We start from the raw sequence: 18,335 nt of genomic DNA, 5'->3' as shown, positions 1-18,335 counted from the left end.
ACTCAAAAAGACTATTAATAAGAAGGACTCTTCGGAAAACTAAAATATGCCTATAAATTATGACACTATTTTGGCTTAGATATGAGATTTTAGTAACATCTGAGTATTAGGACCTCAGCTTTCCTGATTAATTCCCCAAAGAAAAGTTAGGGAGTCCCCACTTTCCCAGTGCATGTATGTATGTAAACTATACTTGCATACTCTTACTGTGATGCTACCTTCTTATTCTGTTTACCCCTGGAAAGTTGGATTCTGTAAGTCTTTTTCCCCCACCCTTACAGCTCAATTCTTGAGTCTCATCTACAGCTATAACTTCAACTATTATGAACACACCAAAATATCCTAAATTTGTTTCTATAGTTCATCCCTTCTGAGTTTTCAAATAATACTTCTGCCTTTCTTCTAGGTAACCCCTTTAAATACCAGAGATTAGCCCACACTCAAGACAAACTTGGACTCAACCTTCTAGTATTATAATTCATTTAATAAACCAAGGTGGAAACCTCAATTATTTTCTATACCTATATCTCCTTAATTACTCTCCTAATCTATTCACAAATGTCCAAAGTGTCTACCCAGAAATTGTTCATTAAAGTCTGCCCTTTAGTCCTATCATAGATCTAGTTCAACTCATCATTTTTCACGAGGGCTTTGTCCATTTTCTGTTGCCCTAACCCAATACTATGTAATTTACAAAGAATAAAGGTTTATTCAACTTACTGTTTCTAGAGGTCTAAAGTCAAGGGGCCACATCTGTTAAGGGCCTTCTGGCTGGCTGGAATGCTCTACAGAGTCACAAGAGCATCATGGGGCAAGAGGGGTACATACTTCAGATATAGCCAAAGTGGCTTTTATAATAGACCCACTCTCAAGATAATCCATTAACCCATTAATTCATTAATCCATTCTAATCATCTCTTAAAGGTCCCCATCTGGTCCCATCTCTTACACAATAAGGATTAAATTGTAACATGAGTTTTGGTGGAAACATTCAAACCATAGCATGAGCTTTGGTGAAAAGCTTTGACAACTGGCCTCCTGTCCTACAATTATTGCTACAGACAAAGTATCCTTTGAAAACTGGTCTCCTGTCCTCCAATTATTGCTACAGACAAAACATCCTCTGTGACCTATAGCCATTCTATAACCATTTATCCAACACCTTCTTATGTAACAAGCTTTATGCTAGGCATTTAGTAAAAAGTACAAGGAAAATCAAAGACCTCTCCTCATGAACTTAGACTATAGTTCAGATGATATGCAGTGGTCAGGAAAGACCTCACTGAGGTAGTGTCATTTAGAATAAAACCTGCAGAACAATAAGACACCACCCACAAAACAGTCAAAGAGGATAACAGAGGTCCATGGTGAGAAAGAGCCTTCAAGGGTTGGAGGTAAGGCCACAGTCGCTGAAGCCCCATTTACAATGAGGAGAGTATATTCCAAGAAGTAGAAGAGGTGAATCCAGGTGACACCATCTATAGCAGTATAGGCCATTCTTATAAGTCTGAATCTAACATGAAACAAAATTAGAAGCTAAGGAAGAGTTTTATGCAAAGAAGAAATATTGTCTGATTTACATTTTTAAAAATCCCAGAATCATGTTTCCCTATCACAAAGTGAATGTCAATCCTCTGCTTCAAAAACATCCTGAGGCAGGGCTGGGGTTGTGGCTCAGTGACAGAGCACTTGACTCTCACATGTGAGGCACTGCTTTTGATCCTCAGTACCACATAAAAATAAATCAACCAAATAAAGTTATTTTGTCCTTGTATAACACAAAAATATTTTTTAAAAAAATGTCCCATGGCTCTTGGTGAATGAGATGACACATTTCAGTTTACTCAAGTGAGCTGTGGTTTGCCCCTGTTGTCCAGTATAATTATTAATAGACACCCCCCCACACCCACACACACACACCTTTCACTCTCCCAAAGGTCCTAATGGAGACTATAATTGTATGGTCAACTTACTGATACATAATACAGGGATATATTCCTAAGGTTGATACTAAAGGGCCTTCTAAATCTGTTCCCAACTCACTTCATCCTTTCTTCCCCAGAAACCAGTCAGAATGAATGGCTTCCTCTTCTGCATTGTGTCAATCTCTCCATTATAATATTTAACACAAACAGGTTAATTATTTGTAGGTAGGTCTCTCTCCTGCTAGAATGTAGATATTTAATGGTGAGAAGAACACTGCCTCTTTCATGTTTTTAGGCCTTCATTATCCACTAAATGCCTGCATCAGAGTTGGTACTTGATATATGATTGCTAATTGAATGATTTCATATAAAAGCAAAATAAAATACATAGTAAGATAATAAAGTTGAACCAGGGGCTGTAATCTCAGCAGCTCAGGAGGCTGAGGCAGGAGAATCACAAGTTCAAAGCCAGGTCTCAGCAACTTAAGGAGGCCTTAAGTTAGCTAGACCCTGTCTCTAAATTTAAAAAAAAAAAATGTGTGTGTGTGTGTGTGTGTGTATATATATATATATATATATTTTAAAAGGGCTGGGAATGTGGCTCAGTGGTTGAGCACACCTGGGTTTAGGAAGTAAGGAAGGATGGACGGACAGACAGACAGAAGAAAGGAAGGAGTAAGTAAGTTAGCTGAACAATTAGATTTTAAAATGAATTTTTCCAGTAAGCATCAAACAGTATTACTGCTGTATCTAGGCTACTTTCTTTCTCTGTATTTCAAATTTCAAAATTTAATGTAAACCCATTCATTAAAAAGATACATTAAACTTTAAACAAATTACTAGAAGTAAAAAAAATATATGTATAGGGCAAGAATAAGAAGATGACTAATTTTCAAGGAAATTCAGCAATTTCATGATTGGGTAATAAATTTCTAAATATGAACAGCTGAAATAAAATAGGTAAACACATTACCAAAACATGATTTCATATACTCACCACTCTTAATTGATCCTGAACAAATTCTACTCAGAAGAAGTTTTTGACGTAACTGTAGAACTTCGGCTTCCAAGGCTTCAACTTTTGACCTCCATTTCGACTCCTGCTTAGACACCAGTGCTGCAAGGTGCTCTGTGTATTCTCTGCTGCTTTTGTCTGCCGGTTTTGATCGGATAATTGCCAAGGCCAGAGCCAGTTTTGAAGTTCTCAAATACCACGCTCGAATATCCATTCTGGCTTTTGTCTCTACTATTTAATAAAAAAAAAAAAAAGTTACAGAAATTCTTTTCAACTTTTTCAGTATATATATATCTCTATATATCAAATTTATAATACAACTTGATACCAGTAACAAAAAAATTCTCAGGAACTAAAAATAGTATGAGAAAGATATACAGAACAGAAATGTAGACACATGCATATTAAGTATATTAATAGATTCAAAATTGTAATTTTAGACAACTTGACAACTTCTTCGGGTGAGAAAAAACACAAATTAATTCATTTTGAGGCTTCTAACCAGGACAACACATCAGCAGCATCACTAAGGAAACTTAGTGCGTGCTGGACCCATTTGCCCAAAATTCTGATTCAGCATATCTGGGTTAGCACTGAGGTCCTTATATATTGAAGAGTGTCCACTGGGTAATCAGAACCACTACATAAATTATCCACTTAAATTTAAGCCCTTACTCTTCTCCTCTATGGACTTTTCCTTGCCCCCTCCTATCTATATGAAGAGCAACTTTTAAATATTTGCTTCATATAAGTTGTGACTTTACTCTGATTCTGGGCTTCCAGATATTTCCAATTGCCATCCTGAAAATACTTTTCCAAATCAAAAACATTACTGTCTTGTGATATGAATGTACGTAAGGGGACGACATGCTAGACCACTGAATTCATTAGCTTAATGTCATTATCTCTACTGAAATATAAGCCTCTTGTGGCCTCTATCACACTTTGTGTAATAATCATGGGAGTTTTATACATAAAATGGACTAAATAAAAAAACATTAATGAATATTATAACATTTAACACAAACAGGTTAATTATTTGAAGGTCTCTCTCCTGCTAGAAAGTAGGTACTTAATGTTGAGAAGAACACCTCCTCTTACATGTTTTTGGGTCTTCATTACCCACTAAATGCCTGTATCAGAGCTGGTACTTGACATATACTTGCTAAGTGAATTACTTTATATAAAGGCAAAATAAAATAAATGGGTTCACATCTGACTTGAAATAAAGTTAGAGAAAAAGAAAGAAGCATAGATATGAGGGCAATAAAGTTTGAAGGTTACTAGAGAAATTCATTTTAAAATTTGATTATTCAACTTTATTTATTTATTTATTTATTTGTACCGAGGATTAAACCCAGGGGTACTCAACCACTAAGCCACATCCCCAGCCTTTTTAATTTTTTTTTTTTTAATTTAGAGATGGACTCTCAAAGTACCTGTGCACATGTACTTCAACAAACTCCAGATCCAACCATTTGAATATAAAACTGCATCCATACTTGAAGGTCAGGGAATAATAACCCCCAGGGAGAAAGAAGGCAAACAATGGGCTCTGGACTATGGACTTTCATCCCAGAAACAATTGATTTTGAACATTTACAACTGTTTTTCTGATTTAGACTTTGAACCTGCAAAACTATTTTCCTGACTGCCCAAGTCTCTAATGATTAAGTCACACTAAACATAATGCTATGATTAAATCTGGTTAAAATCTATAAAAAACAGACTCCTTTTTTAACCAATTGCCATTTTTCTCCTCTGAAAATGTGACATTCCGCCGCTACTTAATAAAGACAGCTTGCTGATCCATTGAGGTCTGCTCCCATTTCTGTTATTTTTGCTTAGGGTACTGAATAAATAAAGACTTTTTTCTTGTTATTATTCCCTAAACAACACTATGTAGCAACTGTTCACCTCAGCATTTACATTATATTAGGAATTATACGTAATCTAGAGACGATTTAAAGTACATGGAACGATGTACACAGATCATATGAAAATACGCCATACACAAAGGACTTCAGCATCCACAGATTATCATATCCATGGGGGTCCTGGAATCAGTTCCCCCAGGACATATAGGGAGAAACACACAATGTTTCAGAAAATTCAGGCCTTTTGGTTTATAGGGCAAGAAGAAGAAGATGTCTAATTTTCAAGGAAACTAAGCAATTTCATGTTGGGTAATATCTATTCTAGTAACACAATTTCAGATTTTCACTCTACATTTCATACTTTATTTCCTTCAATTTCTCAAGCCTATCGTTCTACTACAATTGGATCACACTCAAATAGATAACAGCACAAGCTCATACCTGTTCACATCTCTGCTCATGAATTTTCCTCAGTTGTGTTGCCCTGATTCCCATATACTTACCAAAACCCTATCTGTGTATCCTTCAAAGAACAATTCATACAACACCATATGCCTTTTCAGGTAGCCAAATGCTATTTTATTATAATCATGATTAGACACAAAAATTTTGGTACAAAGTGTTTATCATAGCATGATTTTTTTATAAAATTGAAAACTGAGACTGACAAATAGTTATATAAATAATGGTATTGTTGTAAAATTGACTATTAGTCATTAAAATTATATTTTCAGAGCTGTTTATTAGAATTTGAAGGTGTTAATGATATGCTGAGTGAAACAAAAACATGAAAGTATATGAATAATATGATCCCAAATATAAGGCAATAAGAAATAAAAAAAAAATGATAGAGGATTTATCTCCAACTATAGAATTGTTGGTGATTTTTGTCTTCTTTTTTTTTCCATTTCTCTATATTTTCTAATATTTTGCAGGGAACACATGTCAAAGGAAAAAATTAAGAAAGAAAACAGATATCCAAAATCAAAGTACAGCTGCCATTTTTCTTTAACCTTCCACAACTATTGAATACACCAAGAACAATATACTATTAAGACAGATATACTAATTGGAGTTATAGCTCCATCTCTTTTAGTTTTTGTGCAACAATTCATTGGTGATTTATTCTCCATCTGTCTCATCAGGGACAGGAGCAATACTCTGACACTCCTTACTGTCAGAGAAGCACCCTGTGTGCAGGGCACAGTCATCTGGAAGATTCTCCCTCAAGAAGCAAGCCTGGTAGTGTATATAGCAGTACTGACCTCCCAACAAATCTGATCTATTAAAACATTATTCTATTAGAAAATAATCTCACATTCAGTTAGGAATAGTGGGAATCTAGGCTAAAAAGGAAAACAAGAAAAATAGCTTATTAGCACAAGAGGACAAAGAGTTCACTGGGTAATAAAAACACAGCCAATTCCCTGTCATCTTGAAGAGATATTTAATTAACTGATTTAACCAAGTTGATTACATCTTCTGATTTTTAAGTCATTGCCTGCAATTTGCTAATAATCTTAAAACCATGCTGAATATCAGTCATCAGAAAGAAAAAAAAGACCAAAATATATAGTCCTTCTGGATTATAACTATCTCAGGGTCATTCATTTGAATTAATTAGAATTGTATCACAAATGAACAGAACAATTGCTAATTAAATGTTTGACATAGGACTGTAGGATATAAATCACATTGGAAACACATACAGCTATAACGTAAACCAAACAGGACTGGGCTTTTAAACTGCTTACTGATGTGTGTGTGTTTGTTTATAAATATTTCTTTTTAAATTTTAGAATAGTGTTTCTATCCTCCATGTGCCATTTACAAGATGAAGTAATTCTATTTTCCCTAAAATTTCATGGAAGAAAATATGAGCATCTGTGGCATAATAAGAAATATATATTTGGTCTTTGTCCCCAGTTTCTAACAGGAAGCTCCTAAATTCCTTGGAATTTCCTGAGTTGTGGGATATGCATTTATTCTAATGAGGTAAATTCCTATAGGCACCTAGACAGCTTCAGAATGGGGGCTGGCTTCCAGAAATACCAAACCATAATTATTAGAAGTCTGGAACTTTCATTTTCACCTACTCTTTCTACCCCCAACCTCTCTGGATAGAAGAGAAATTAGAGACTGAGTTAATAATGGATTGTGCCTACGTGATGAAACCTTTATTTAAAAAAAAAAAAAAACACCTTAAACAATGGAGTTCTAAGAGCTTCCAGGTTGATAAACACAGAAAGGTGCTAGGAGGGTTGTGCACTGCTGCTCTTGTAATTTTTATATGAGCTATTTCTTTTGCCCTCACTTTCACCAAGTGAATTTTAATTGGGGAAAGACTAACTAAGCAATTCTCTGAACTATCAAAACTGTTCTGAATTATAATCTCAGATTCTAATGTTGGCTCAACTCTAAGATCACTGTTGAAAATTCTCCAATGAAAAAAAGCCCCAGATCACTCCTGTGCCAGTCTAGTGAGAGTTTAAATTAGATAACCATTCAGGGAAATATTAAGTTCTAAGATTTTATCTTAAAACAATGATGAGACCAACATGTAAACTGTTACTCCCACAAATGATCCATAAAACTATTTTTGATTACCAAAAACGAAAAACAAACTACTGTCACCAGGCAGAACATCTAATAATAGAGATTAAGTTGCAATATAGCTTATAATTAAATTGAAAATGTTTCTGAGAATATTTAAATTATGGGAAAATAATCACATGATCTTGAATGCACAGTGAAACAGAATAAAATGTTAAATTTGAAAAATTCATATAAAATGATAATGTATGTTGAGATTTAGAGAGAAAAGGGGGAAGGAAGGAGGCAGAGTGGAAACAAAAGAAGGGAAAGAAGGAAGGAGGAAGGAAGAATAAAATAAGACTACAGACTCTGAGGTGAGGAAGTCTGAATGATAGTATTTTCTTGTTTTTACATTTCTATCATTTGCATATGTTCACAGTAAACATCATAAAACGCATGTGACAGGAAAATATCTTAGTACTAATCCTACAGAAATATTCCCTAGTCTACATTTTTCAAAGTAGAAATTATAGGGTATGCAGAAGAATGAACGTTATACAAAAATCAACTCAAATCGTATTAAAGGTTAAATTAAAGGTTAAACTGTAAAGCTACTAGAAGAAAACATAAGGAAAAAGCTGTCTGACATTACCCCTGTCAAAGAATTTTTAAATATGATCCTACTAGCACAGGCAACAACAACAAAGACAAAGACAAATGGGACTGCATCACACCAAAAAGTTTCTTCACTATCACAGAAACAAGGAACAGAGTGAAGGGACAGTGTGTATGGATTGGAGAAAATAGTCACAACCCTAATTTGATAAACAATTAAAACCCCAAATATATAAAGACTTCAGTTCAACAGCAAGAGAACAAATAATTAAAAATGGTCAAGGAGTCTGAATAGCTATTCATCAAAAGAAGACATGCAAATAGACAAGAAGTATATGAAGAAATTCGCAACTTTACTTACCATCAAGAAATGCAGATTAAAACCACAATGCAATATCATGTCACACCTAGTAGAATGACTATTACCAAAAAGACAAAAGATACCAGGTGTTGGTGAGGATGTGAAGGAAAGAGGACACTTACTGTTGGTGGGGAAAAAAAATTAATCCAGTGACTATGGAAAACAGTAAAACAGTATGGAGTTTCTTCAAAATATTAAAAATAGAACTACCTTATGATCCAGCAATCCTATTTCTGGAGATATTTATATAACTCCAGAAATAAATTTAAAAAATATATATATATATATATATACACACACACATACACACACATTTATTTCTGGAGATTATATATATATATATACAATATAAATATATAATTTATATATATAAAATCTCCAGAGAAATGAATAAGTGTATCAAAGAGATACACTTATTAAAATGATGTTTATTACAGCATCATTCTCAAAAGACAATACACGGACTCAACCTAAGTGCTAGATGCTCATTGACAGATGCATAGTTAGCACTGTATAAAGCTGTGGTATGGAATACTATTAAGCATTAAATTTTAAAAAAATCCTGTCATTTAAAACAAATGGATGAACCTGGAAGGTATGCTAAGTGAAATAAACTGAGACAGAAAGACAAATATTGATGATCTTACTTATATGCAGGATCTAAATAAAGTCAAACACATAGGAAAGAGTAGAACAGAGACTTTCAGGGAGGATGGGGGGAGACATTAGTTAAAAGGAAATAAGTTTCACTTAGGAAGAGTAAGTTCTAGACAGCTAGATGATGTGGTACATCATGGTGATTACAGTTAATAATAATGTATTATGTATTTGAAAATTGCTAAGGCAGTAGATCTTCAATATTCTCACCACATGCACAAAAATACATATGGTTTCACTACATACATAAAAATTATAAATATGTATATCAAAACACCATGCTATATACTGCAAATATACACAATTTTTGCTTTTTCAATTGTATCTTAATAAACTTTTTATATATTTAGATGTAAATCCATTATCAGATGTATGAAAAATTGGTAAGCAAACAGAAATGAGTTTTAGCTGAAAACTGAAAAAGAAAAATAAAGATGGGTTTGAATGAAGCCTATCACACTACAACAATCATGTTTGTATTATGATAAGAAGCCTAGCCTGCAGCATTTACTTCCTCAATTCTGAGACATCTTCAACTATAAAATGTACCATTAATTCAACACCTTTGGTGGGAAAGAGAATACAATGAGACACTAGCACACTAAACATACTCAGAAATATTAAACTTTTAAAGTGTTTTCAGAATTGAGATAACAGAATCAATGGAATGAGAATTCAGCTTCCTAGTTTTGCTCATCTACCTTCCTTTTCCCAAATTCCACCAAATCCAGTGACTTCAGACATTCCACAATAAACAAAATTAAGTATGCTCCTTAATCTGAGTGTGTTAAGTGTTCCTTCCACTAATTCAAAACACACCATGGATTTTGGGGGTGTGACAGAAAAACTTTTCAATATGACTAAGTTGTAAGCCACTATCCACTATAGCCTCAATGCCATAAACAATAACTGGCTTGCAGTGGGCACTCTACTAATCTTTGCATGAGTGAATGAGTAAAGGAATAAATGAATGTTTCAATATAAGTCATACAATCACAGGGCTACTTATATAGATAGCTCTTAACCTTTGCACTAATAAGCCTGTGTCAATTACATACCAGAGAAAATGGCATTGGAGGAAGAATCAGTTGGAGGTGGGATTAAATTAATTAACCTATATAATACATGTATCTCTTTTCACTCAGTGACACCTTCTTTCTGGACTACCTATAATGAGCCTATTTCCTCCAAACTTATGCATTCCTATGATAAACCCTTAAACTTGTACCAAAACAATTCTTGAATAAAGAAAATAAAAGAAAGATGACACCTAGCTCATACATAGTTTTAGGTCATAGGTAAAGCTATAAAGGAGAAAGATTTTATATTGTGGGAAACTCACAATAAATACTTGCCTTGCCAGGAAAGCAATGAACTGAAGGATATTGGCTGAGCACTCCTTGAGTCACTGAGGTGAATGTGATTAGACAAAGTGTGGGTGTAGGAGGAAGCACCCATGTACAAGGATGGTGAAATACACATTTATCCAAAATCAGTACGGAGGGCAGCGGAGTGCTGGCAATACCAGAACAGTAAGTTATTACAAGATTTTTGAGATAATTAGTTTCAGTAAAGTTTGGACAAGGTCAAACATGTAATTTTTGGATTAGATACAGCTGACAAATTTTCTAATTATTGTTATGGTTTTAGCACATATCGTACTGTGAAGTACTCAGCAGATTAACATCATGTGAAATTTTACATAAAAGAATCAAGAGTTACTCAAGATTTCAAAATTCTCTACTTTAATTATTAAGGGGGCTTTAAAAGCCTTTCCAGCAAAGAGAGTCTATGCATGACAGGAGGCTTGTAAAGATGAAAGGCTTTTTTTCTTTCTGTTCCATTCCCATCAGAACAGGCCATCTATCTTCTTCTTCCTGTTAAAAAGGAGTTAAATAATAATAGATTTTAAGTATCTAGTTTCTTACCACTGCTTTTAAAGTCCCTACCCCTGCCTTTTGGTTCCTCATTACTTCTTTGTTCTGTCATAGGAAATATTTTCTCTGGATTCTGGCAGAATTTCACATGGGAAAAGTGCATCACACACATGCTATAGGTTACAAAAAGTACATTGATTGGGATGAAAAGTCATGTGTATATAGCACAATTAACAATCATCTTCTACTGTATAAATCCTTAAAAGGGATAGGGAGCACACAGTTACTATTAACATGATTAAAAATATTTTCAAAGAACTATACATGTTTCTCTGTTAACATAGTTATTCCACATACTGATATAGACAAATCCTTATCACAAAAACAACATACAACAAATTGCTCACAAGGCATATACAAAAATATTTTCAAAGAACTATACATGTTTCTCTGTTAACATAGTTATTCCACATACTGATATAGACAAATCCTTATCACAAAAACAACATACAACAAATTGCTCACAAGGCATATACAAATGTGTGATGAACTATGTAACTCAAAACCATAAACTTCATGATTCTGTACTCTTTAAGAGGCTACACTCTATGACATGGAAAAAGCTATGTGTCATAATCTGAAGAGGACTATGGGATGAAACTACAAACCAAAAAACAACCAGAATAAATAAATGAGAGAGGTTCTACCAATAGCAGAGGAGAGAGAGGCAGCTGGCTGTGAGGACCAGTAGGCCAGGGCCTGAGCTTTAAAGGGAATGAGAATAAAGAGGGGAGATCAGGAGGCAGAGTCCCCTGGAAAAACAAATAGCCCTATCCAAAGAAGTTCCATTTTGTAAATAACACAACAGAAAAAGATTTTTTTTCCTAACTACAATTATGTAACACCTACTTAAGACAGGAATTCAAGGAAGCATAAGCTACCTCACAGAAACATTTTCTTTAAGGCTCATTTTTAGTTCTGAAAATGTGATGTATTTCTCCTCTGTTTCACTCATTTAGATCTCACCAAGGAGACTACAAATTGCAGAGAGCAACTGACAATGCTTCATGGTTTTTTCCAGGGCTTCATTTTGCAAGTAAATTGAATAGTTCTTTTATCTTCTACTTGGGTCTGCATTTTAAAAAACAAATAGATTAGAGTTCTACTTTCGTTCACCCAAAATACCCTACCAAGAAAGGATTATTTCCAAAAAAATCAAGCACCTCGAGTCTACATACATTCTGGCCATGATTTCCTTCATACATTTGGCCCTTTAAATTCAGCATCACTACTTGTCAAGACAACAAACAGAAAAAATATAGCTATTGTTATGGGTTAACCATCACTCAGGACTGGTCCTCTACAACTGTCTGCTCCTGTCTGGTCTTAGACATATTATTGGACTGGGTCTATGGCTGTGTCTTCTCTTAAATCAGATAATGACAATCTCAACCTACTTTCCCACTGCAGAAGTTTCTCTTCTACAACAAGAATCCATCAATTGACAAGATCCATGCAACCTATCCACCTTGCCCCAATGAGCACCACTACAACCCCTAACTAGTTATGGAATACCAAAGAAAGCTGCAGGCCACTCCAAAGCCACAGCAACATCTAGGGCACCAAAGAGCATCATAAGGTCTGTGAGTACCAGAAGATACCATCCAGAGCAGGAAGTGTCCTAGCTCCTCTCTCCCAAGTGGAACCAGTACTAGACACTACTGAACATAAAACGAATGAGCAATCTTGCAGCCTAAGAACTTATGCCTCCTCTTTTCAGCAAGTGGCTAATTGAGGACTTTTCTGGGAACTGGGAATAATTCTTTCCCTTCTATTTTCATCTTACTTGCATTTGTTTTCTCAACTGTGTTCATCACAATCTGAAATATATACGTTTTTCTTATTTACTTTGTGATTCCCCCCATTTGAATTTAAATAATTTGAGTGCAATAATTCTTCTGTTCTCATCAATGCTATGCTCTCAAGACACAGCAATTGATCAATAATTACTTGTTAATTAAATTAGCCAATTACTATCATATTTATGTTTTAATAAGCTCTGATCACCAAAAAGTATAAGATGCTTCCCATTTTTTTAACAGAAGAAAATGCACAGCTGGTAAATTTATAAATTGTTCTTTTTACATTTCAACTTCATATATTTACTGGTCAGTTCACTTCCTTGGGCTTCAAGGATTTTCTGACAAAATAGTCATCTATGTTATCTGGAGTGAAAAAGTATTATTCTAAATTATAAAAAGTTAAGATGAAAAAATGAAGTTTATCACTGATTCATTTTCTAATGACTCAAGATTACAGTTTAGTAAGTAAATATTTACAAAAATTTTAAAGTAACAAGAAATCATTGAATTTCCTGTTTATGGTCTCACTGTGACCCTTCATCATCTTAATTTTTTTTTCATCATCTTGATTTTTGGTTAACAGTGTTATCTCATAGCTCTACCTTTGTATGACAGTGATCGTAGTAGTAGATAGTCAGCTGTTTTCAAGTTAATATGGTTTTTAGATCTATTAGACAAAGGGGAATGAGCAGTGCAGAGGAGGCAGATTTTATGTATTTAGGTCCTACCAATGGGAGAATGGGTAGGACCAGAAGAATGCTAGAATCACTACTTCTCTCCCAGCATGACCAAGGTCTAGGAAATCTGCTATCTGCCTAGGTAGAGTTCTCAGAAAAACCTCATTCATCTACCTAAAGGGGAATGTGGGATTATGATTACTGGGGGTGTAGATTGTGTGGCATTATCAGACTGATAACTGTTTTGTGGTTTAGTGACATGCACACTGATATAGCTAGTTGACTGGTCTTAATGGAAGGAAACAAGTGAAGTCAGCAGAACATTTAATTTTAACAGGTGATCTGTCTGTTGGCAGGCTGAACAGGGGGGAATTTTCTCAGAGCAAAGTGTCTTTGGATAGACAAAAATGAAAAGATACATATTCCATATCCAAGAGAGTCAACACTAGACCTATGAATTATTGACACATGCTTTTTTGTTGTTGAATTTTTGCATGTCTACCCAGATCAAATAATGCTGTTAGCAGTTAATGCTGTGTCAAACTGTTTTGAATTTAAATCTGCAGAATCACATTTGGTCAGGATGCCTAAAAAATCCCACAGCTGCTTATTTAAACTTATTTTTAATTTGCTCTAAAATGTATTTTAATCACAAGGGGACTTTCACCAAAATGCTACAAATCCAACATTGCTAAATATCAAAGCATTGCAAATACACTTAGCATGCTAGAAAATGACCAATTAAATGCTTATTTACATTCTTGGAAGAGGGTATACATGTTTTAAAACAATCTGTATGGTGGATGCATGAAAATAAATTTACTTTAGAAAATATATTTTACAAAATATGTTGGAATTAAAATTATTTCATCAGGGGCATCAGAGTTATAAATTCAGTACAAACTTTCATTAGTAATATCAATCATGAATACAAAAGCTGTTGTTTAGTAAACAAATACCATTGTTCAGAAAATGAACACTTGGGTACAGACTTGAACAACTGTTTTTCTAGTTACACAAAAACTGCATTTGGGATTTAAGCTTACTGATTGGTGTCAAGGGAGACATTGTTAAATATAATGGTTAAATGAGGAATTATATGATCCACTGAAGTTCCAAGACTTATTTCTCTCCTCCAAATAAAAAGTAATGTTATGCAAAACTCTATCAGTGTAACAGTACTAGTACTAGTAGTAATACTGACAATTCCTAAGCATTTACTGTGTGCCAAGTAGTATCATAAGTACTTTCCAACCATGTTTTACTTCAGTCTTTTAAGATAATCTTAAGAGATTTTTGTCAGCATATTTTTTATTTTATGCACAAAGTGAAGTGCAGAGAATGCTTTGAGTCATTCACCTGTATTCAGCCTGCAGGACATACTTCTTGAATTCTGTGGCTTAGTCCCTTTGCTCCCCCATTCAGTTGAGAATATATCTACTTTTACAAACCCTCTTGGGAATGTTGGTGAAAGAGTTAAGAAAGATAAGACAATTTTTACTACCAAGGATCTTAATTTTACTGGAAAGAAAAGATAAAAGCCGATGGTAATCGATTAAGAGCCCAAATCAGTGATGGGTACTAAAACATAAATCAGAGAAGGGAAAATCACTATGTGCTAAAATGGTAAGGAAAGGTTAGGGATAGCTACTGATGCCCTTATTAAAGAAGAGGGTCTGAAGTTCAGCTATGTTGCCACCTGCCCAATGTCACACAATAAACAGTAATGATGAGATCTTAACCTAGGTGTTATGGTTCATTCCAGAATCTTCCTACTGTATCTACTGCCTCAATGCCATATTTAATTGCATGTACTGCAGCTTGTCAGAATCAACCAAGTAAACTAGACTATCAGAAAGGGTAATGGTAATGGCTGCAAATTACACATACAGAGGCCAAAAAGAGAAGACTTAGAGGACTCAACATTTGCAAGGATGCCAGATAAAAGACAGAAGAAAGCTGTTCGATATTTCTCCAGAAAGTAGAACTAGAACCAATATGTGGAAATTACAGAGAGACAAATTTTCAATAAAGAGATAAATAAGATATCTTGTGATAGGAGCTGTCCAACAGTGTAATGTGCTATCTCATAAAGTTATGAAATTCCAATTACTAGATCTACTCAAGCAGAAGCTGAATAGCCATCTGTCTGAGATGAAGACAAATTTCAGCACTGATGTGAAACGAACACAGATAGACCAATGTCTTTTGCAATTCTGAATTGGTGATTACACAAGTACCCAGGCAGTGCTGTGTGGCAATTAAAAGTTCCAGCTGTGAAGTCAAAGAGCTTGGTTAAAATCCAAACTCCATCACTTACACAGTTTGTTTACTTAGCTTCTTTAAGCCTGTTTGCTTATCTGAAAAATGAGGTGAATAACAGAAGCTACCTCATAGGGTTACAGGGAGGATTTTACATAGTACCTGACACAGAGTAAGAGCATGCATAGGTTTAAACATTAAGAGTAATAATAAACACCTGAATAGTCAGCTTCTTAGTGTAATTGTTTCTTCATTGCCAGGAATGTGCAAAACAAAAATCATCTGTTAAAGGTTTGATGTTTTAAAAATCATCATTAAAACTAAAGAAAAATCAACACTTTCTTAATTGAAACAACTATTAAAAATTCAGGATCTTTCAGCATGAGAAAGAAAAAATATCTAACAGTCTGCAACTGTGCGTTCCTGTGTGTGTGTGTGTGTGTGTGTGTACACAAGGTCTCAAGTGCCTGTGCATATGGATATATACAGAGGCACAAATTATCTTTCAAAAGAAGGGCAGCTAGGGGCTGGGGTTGTTGCTCAGTGGTAGAGCACTTACCTGGCATGTGTGAGGCCCTGGGTTCAATCCTCAGCATCACATATAAACAAATAAATTAATTAGTTAAATAAAGGTCCTGGGGCTGGGGTTGTGGCTCAGCGGTAGAGCTCTTGCCTAAGCGAGGTACTGGGTTCAAGCCTCAGCACCACATTAAAAATAAATAAATAAATAAAGGTCCATTGACAACTTAAAAAAAAAAAAAAAAGTAAGGGCAGCTAAATTAGAAAGCCAGTGGCTACTCTTAAATTCATTCTTATTAAATGATTCAACATAGTTCTTTTTGGGGAAAGCATTTTCTGCATATGTGTTTTTATTAACAGAAGATGAAAGATAAATAAATACAGAAAGAAACAGTATACGTTGCATGTTAGAGAATGATCAAGAATTTTAGATTAACTTACCATCACTCTTGTCATTCTGGATAAACCGACACTTTTTCGTAAATAACATACTTAGAAATGAATTAAATAATTTTAAAACTTGCTCTTTAGAAAAAGCAGACAATATCACTGCAAAATAAAAAAAAAATCTTGCTCTTTAGAAAAAGCAGACAATATCACTGCAATAGTGTGTTCAATGCTTTTTAAAAGTTATGACAGATTAAAGAGAAAAAAATCAAAGCTGTGGGTATAGCTCAGAGGTAGAGTACTTACTTGCTAAATGTGTGAGGTTCTGTGTTCCTCTGTTCAATACCTAGCATTACATACACACACACACACACACACAAACTTTCAAAAGGTAGTTTCTCCATGATACAAGAGTATATGTATGGATTTATGTTATGGTTTGAATATAGAATGTCACCCAAAATCTCATGGATTCTGAGGTGGGACTCTGGGGAAGTGAATGGATCATGAGGGCTCTGACGTCATCAGTAGATTCATCCACTGAGGGTTGAATGGACTACTGGAGACCTAGATGGAGGAAGCAGGTCAGAGGGACAGCATATTGCCTGGTAGGGTTTATCTTCTCTCTGATTCCTCTCTCATTGCTTCCCAGCTTCCATGGGATGGGCTGCTTTCCTCCACCATGCCCTTCCACCCTGATGTTCTACCCTACCCAAGGTCCAAAGAAACAGAACCAGCTGACCATAGACTCAAACTTCTGAAACCATGGGCCAAATAAACTTTAAGCTTATTATTAGGTATTTTAGTTAAAGCAATGTAAAACTAACATAATTTATATCCATTATCATATATGAGTGTCCCAGTAATCCTCTGATATAACTATTATTATCTATCTTGTTTGTTGATATGCAAATAAAAAGTAACTTGCCCCAAGTCACACAGTAGGAAATGAAGTTATAATATAACTCCAAAGCCTCTAATCTTTCTAAATTGTCTGCCAAATGAATACACTAAATTAGTACTTTGGAACACAGATAAACCATTTTAATATACTTCAAGTAAAATAAAATTTATTAAACACTAAAACTATGTTGGTTAATTGTCACAGACTTCTAAGAGCTTGATATCAGAAGGAATGATCAATTCTGTCACACAAAGATAGAACCAGAAGTCCAGCCTAGTCTGCAAAAACATGAACAATATTGAAAATTTGATTACCTAATAGTCAACTCTTAGAAATTCCCTCTAGAAACTCTATAACTTCTGCCTCTTAATTCCAATTCCAACCTTGAAAGCAAAACAGTACAAAGTTCACTTTCCCAAATCATTCTCCAAGGATCTGAAGTGAGCAATCAAGCTTTCTCTTTAAAAAATTACCTATATCCATTTCTCATAATAGCAAAATCTTAAGGCTCCTTTTCATTGTGTCAGCTTTCTCTGATGAATCTCTAATTTAGTTAAAATCCTCTCTAGTTATCACCAGCACCAAACTCTAATTAAGTGCTGACTATACTCAATGAAGGCCTAGTAGGTCATGCAGGCATCCAAAGACATCAGCAGGGAGGAGAAAGTTTGCAAGTCTCCCTAGAGTAGTAATAAGCATGGTGAGCACCAAGGGAAAGACCACAAGCGTTTATTGGACACTTCTGAAGATAGGACACATTATTTTCACTGGACATTCATTCCTTCCTTTAATAATTCCATGATACAGAATTCAGCATCTCTGTTTAGAGCTAAGTAAAATGAAGTTCAGAAACAAGAACTTT

The 18,335-nt window shown here is 34.6% G+C and overlaps 1 protein-coding gene across 1 annotated transcript in view; it reads right to left on the bottom strand.

Annotated features, from left to right (window-relative positions):
• Mei4 (meiotic double-stranded break formation protein 4) overlaps window positions 1–18,335 on the bottom strand; it is a 198,573-nt gene that overhangs the window by 171,826 nt on the left and 8,412 nt on the right. The window contains exon 2 of the mRNA XM_046430445.2: window positions 2,923–3,171. Coding sequence (XP_046286401.1) covers window positions 2,923–3,154 — 232 coding nt within the window. The 5' untranslated portion in view covers window positions 3,155–3,171. The remainder of the gene's footprint in view (window positions 1–2,922; window positions 3,172–18,335) is intronic.

This window comes from Marmota monax, unplaced genomic scaffold (genome assembly GCF_021218885.2).
Source record: "Marmota monax isolate L192 unplaced genomic scaffold, Marmota_monax_Labrador192_F-V1.1 WCK01_AAM20220418_F8-fsc00227, whole genome shotgun sequence".
Taxonomy (NCBI): Eukaryota; Metazoa; Chordata; class Mammalia; order Rodentia; family Sciuridae; genus Marmota; species Marmota monax.
Note: the sequence above shows the minus strand (reverse complement) of the source record. Positions and strands in the feature narration are given on the sequence as shown.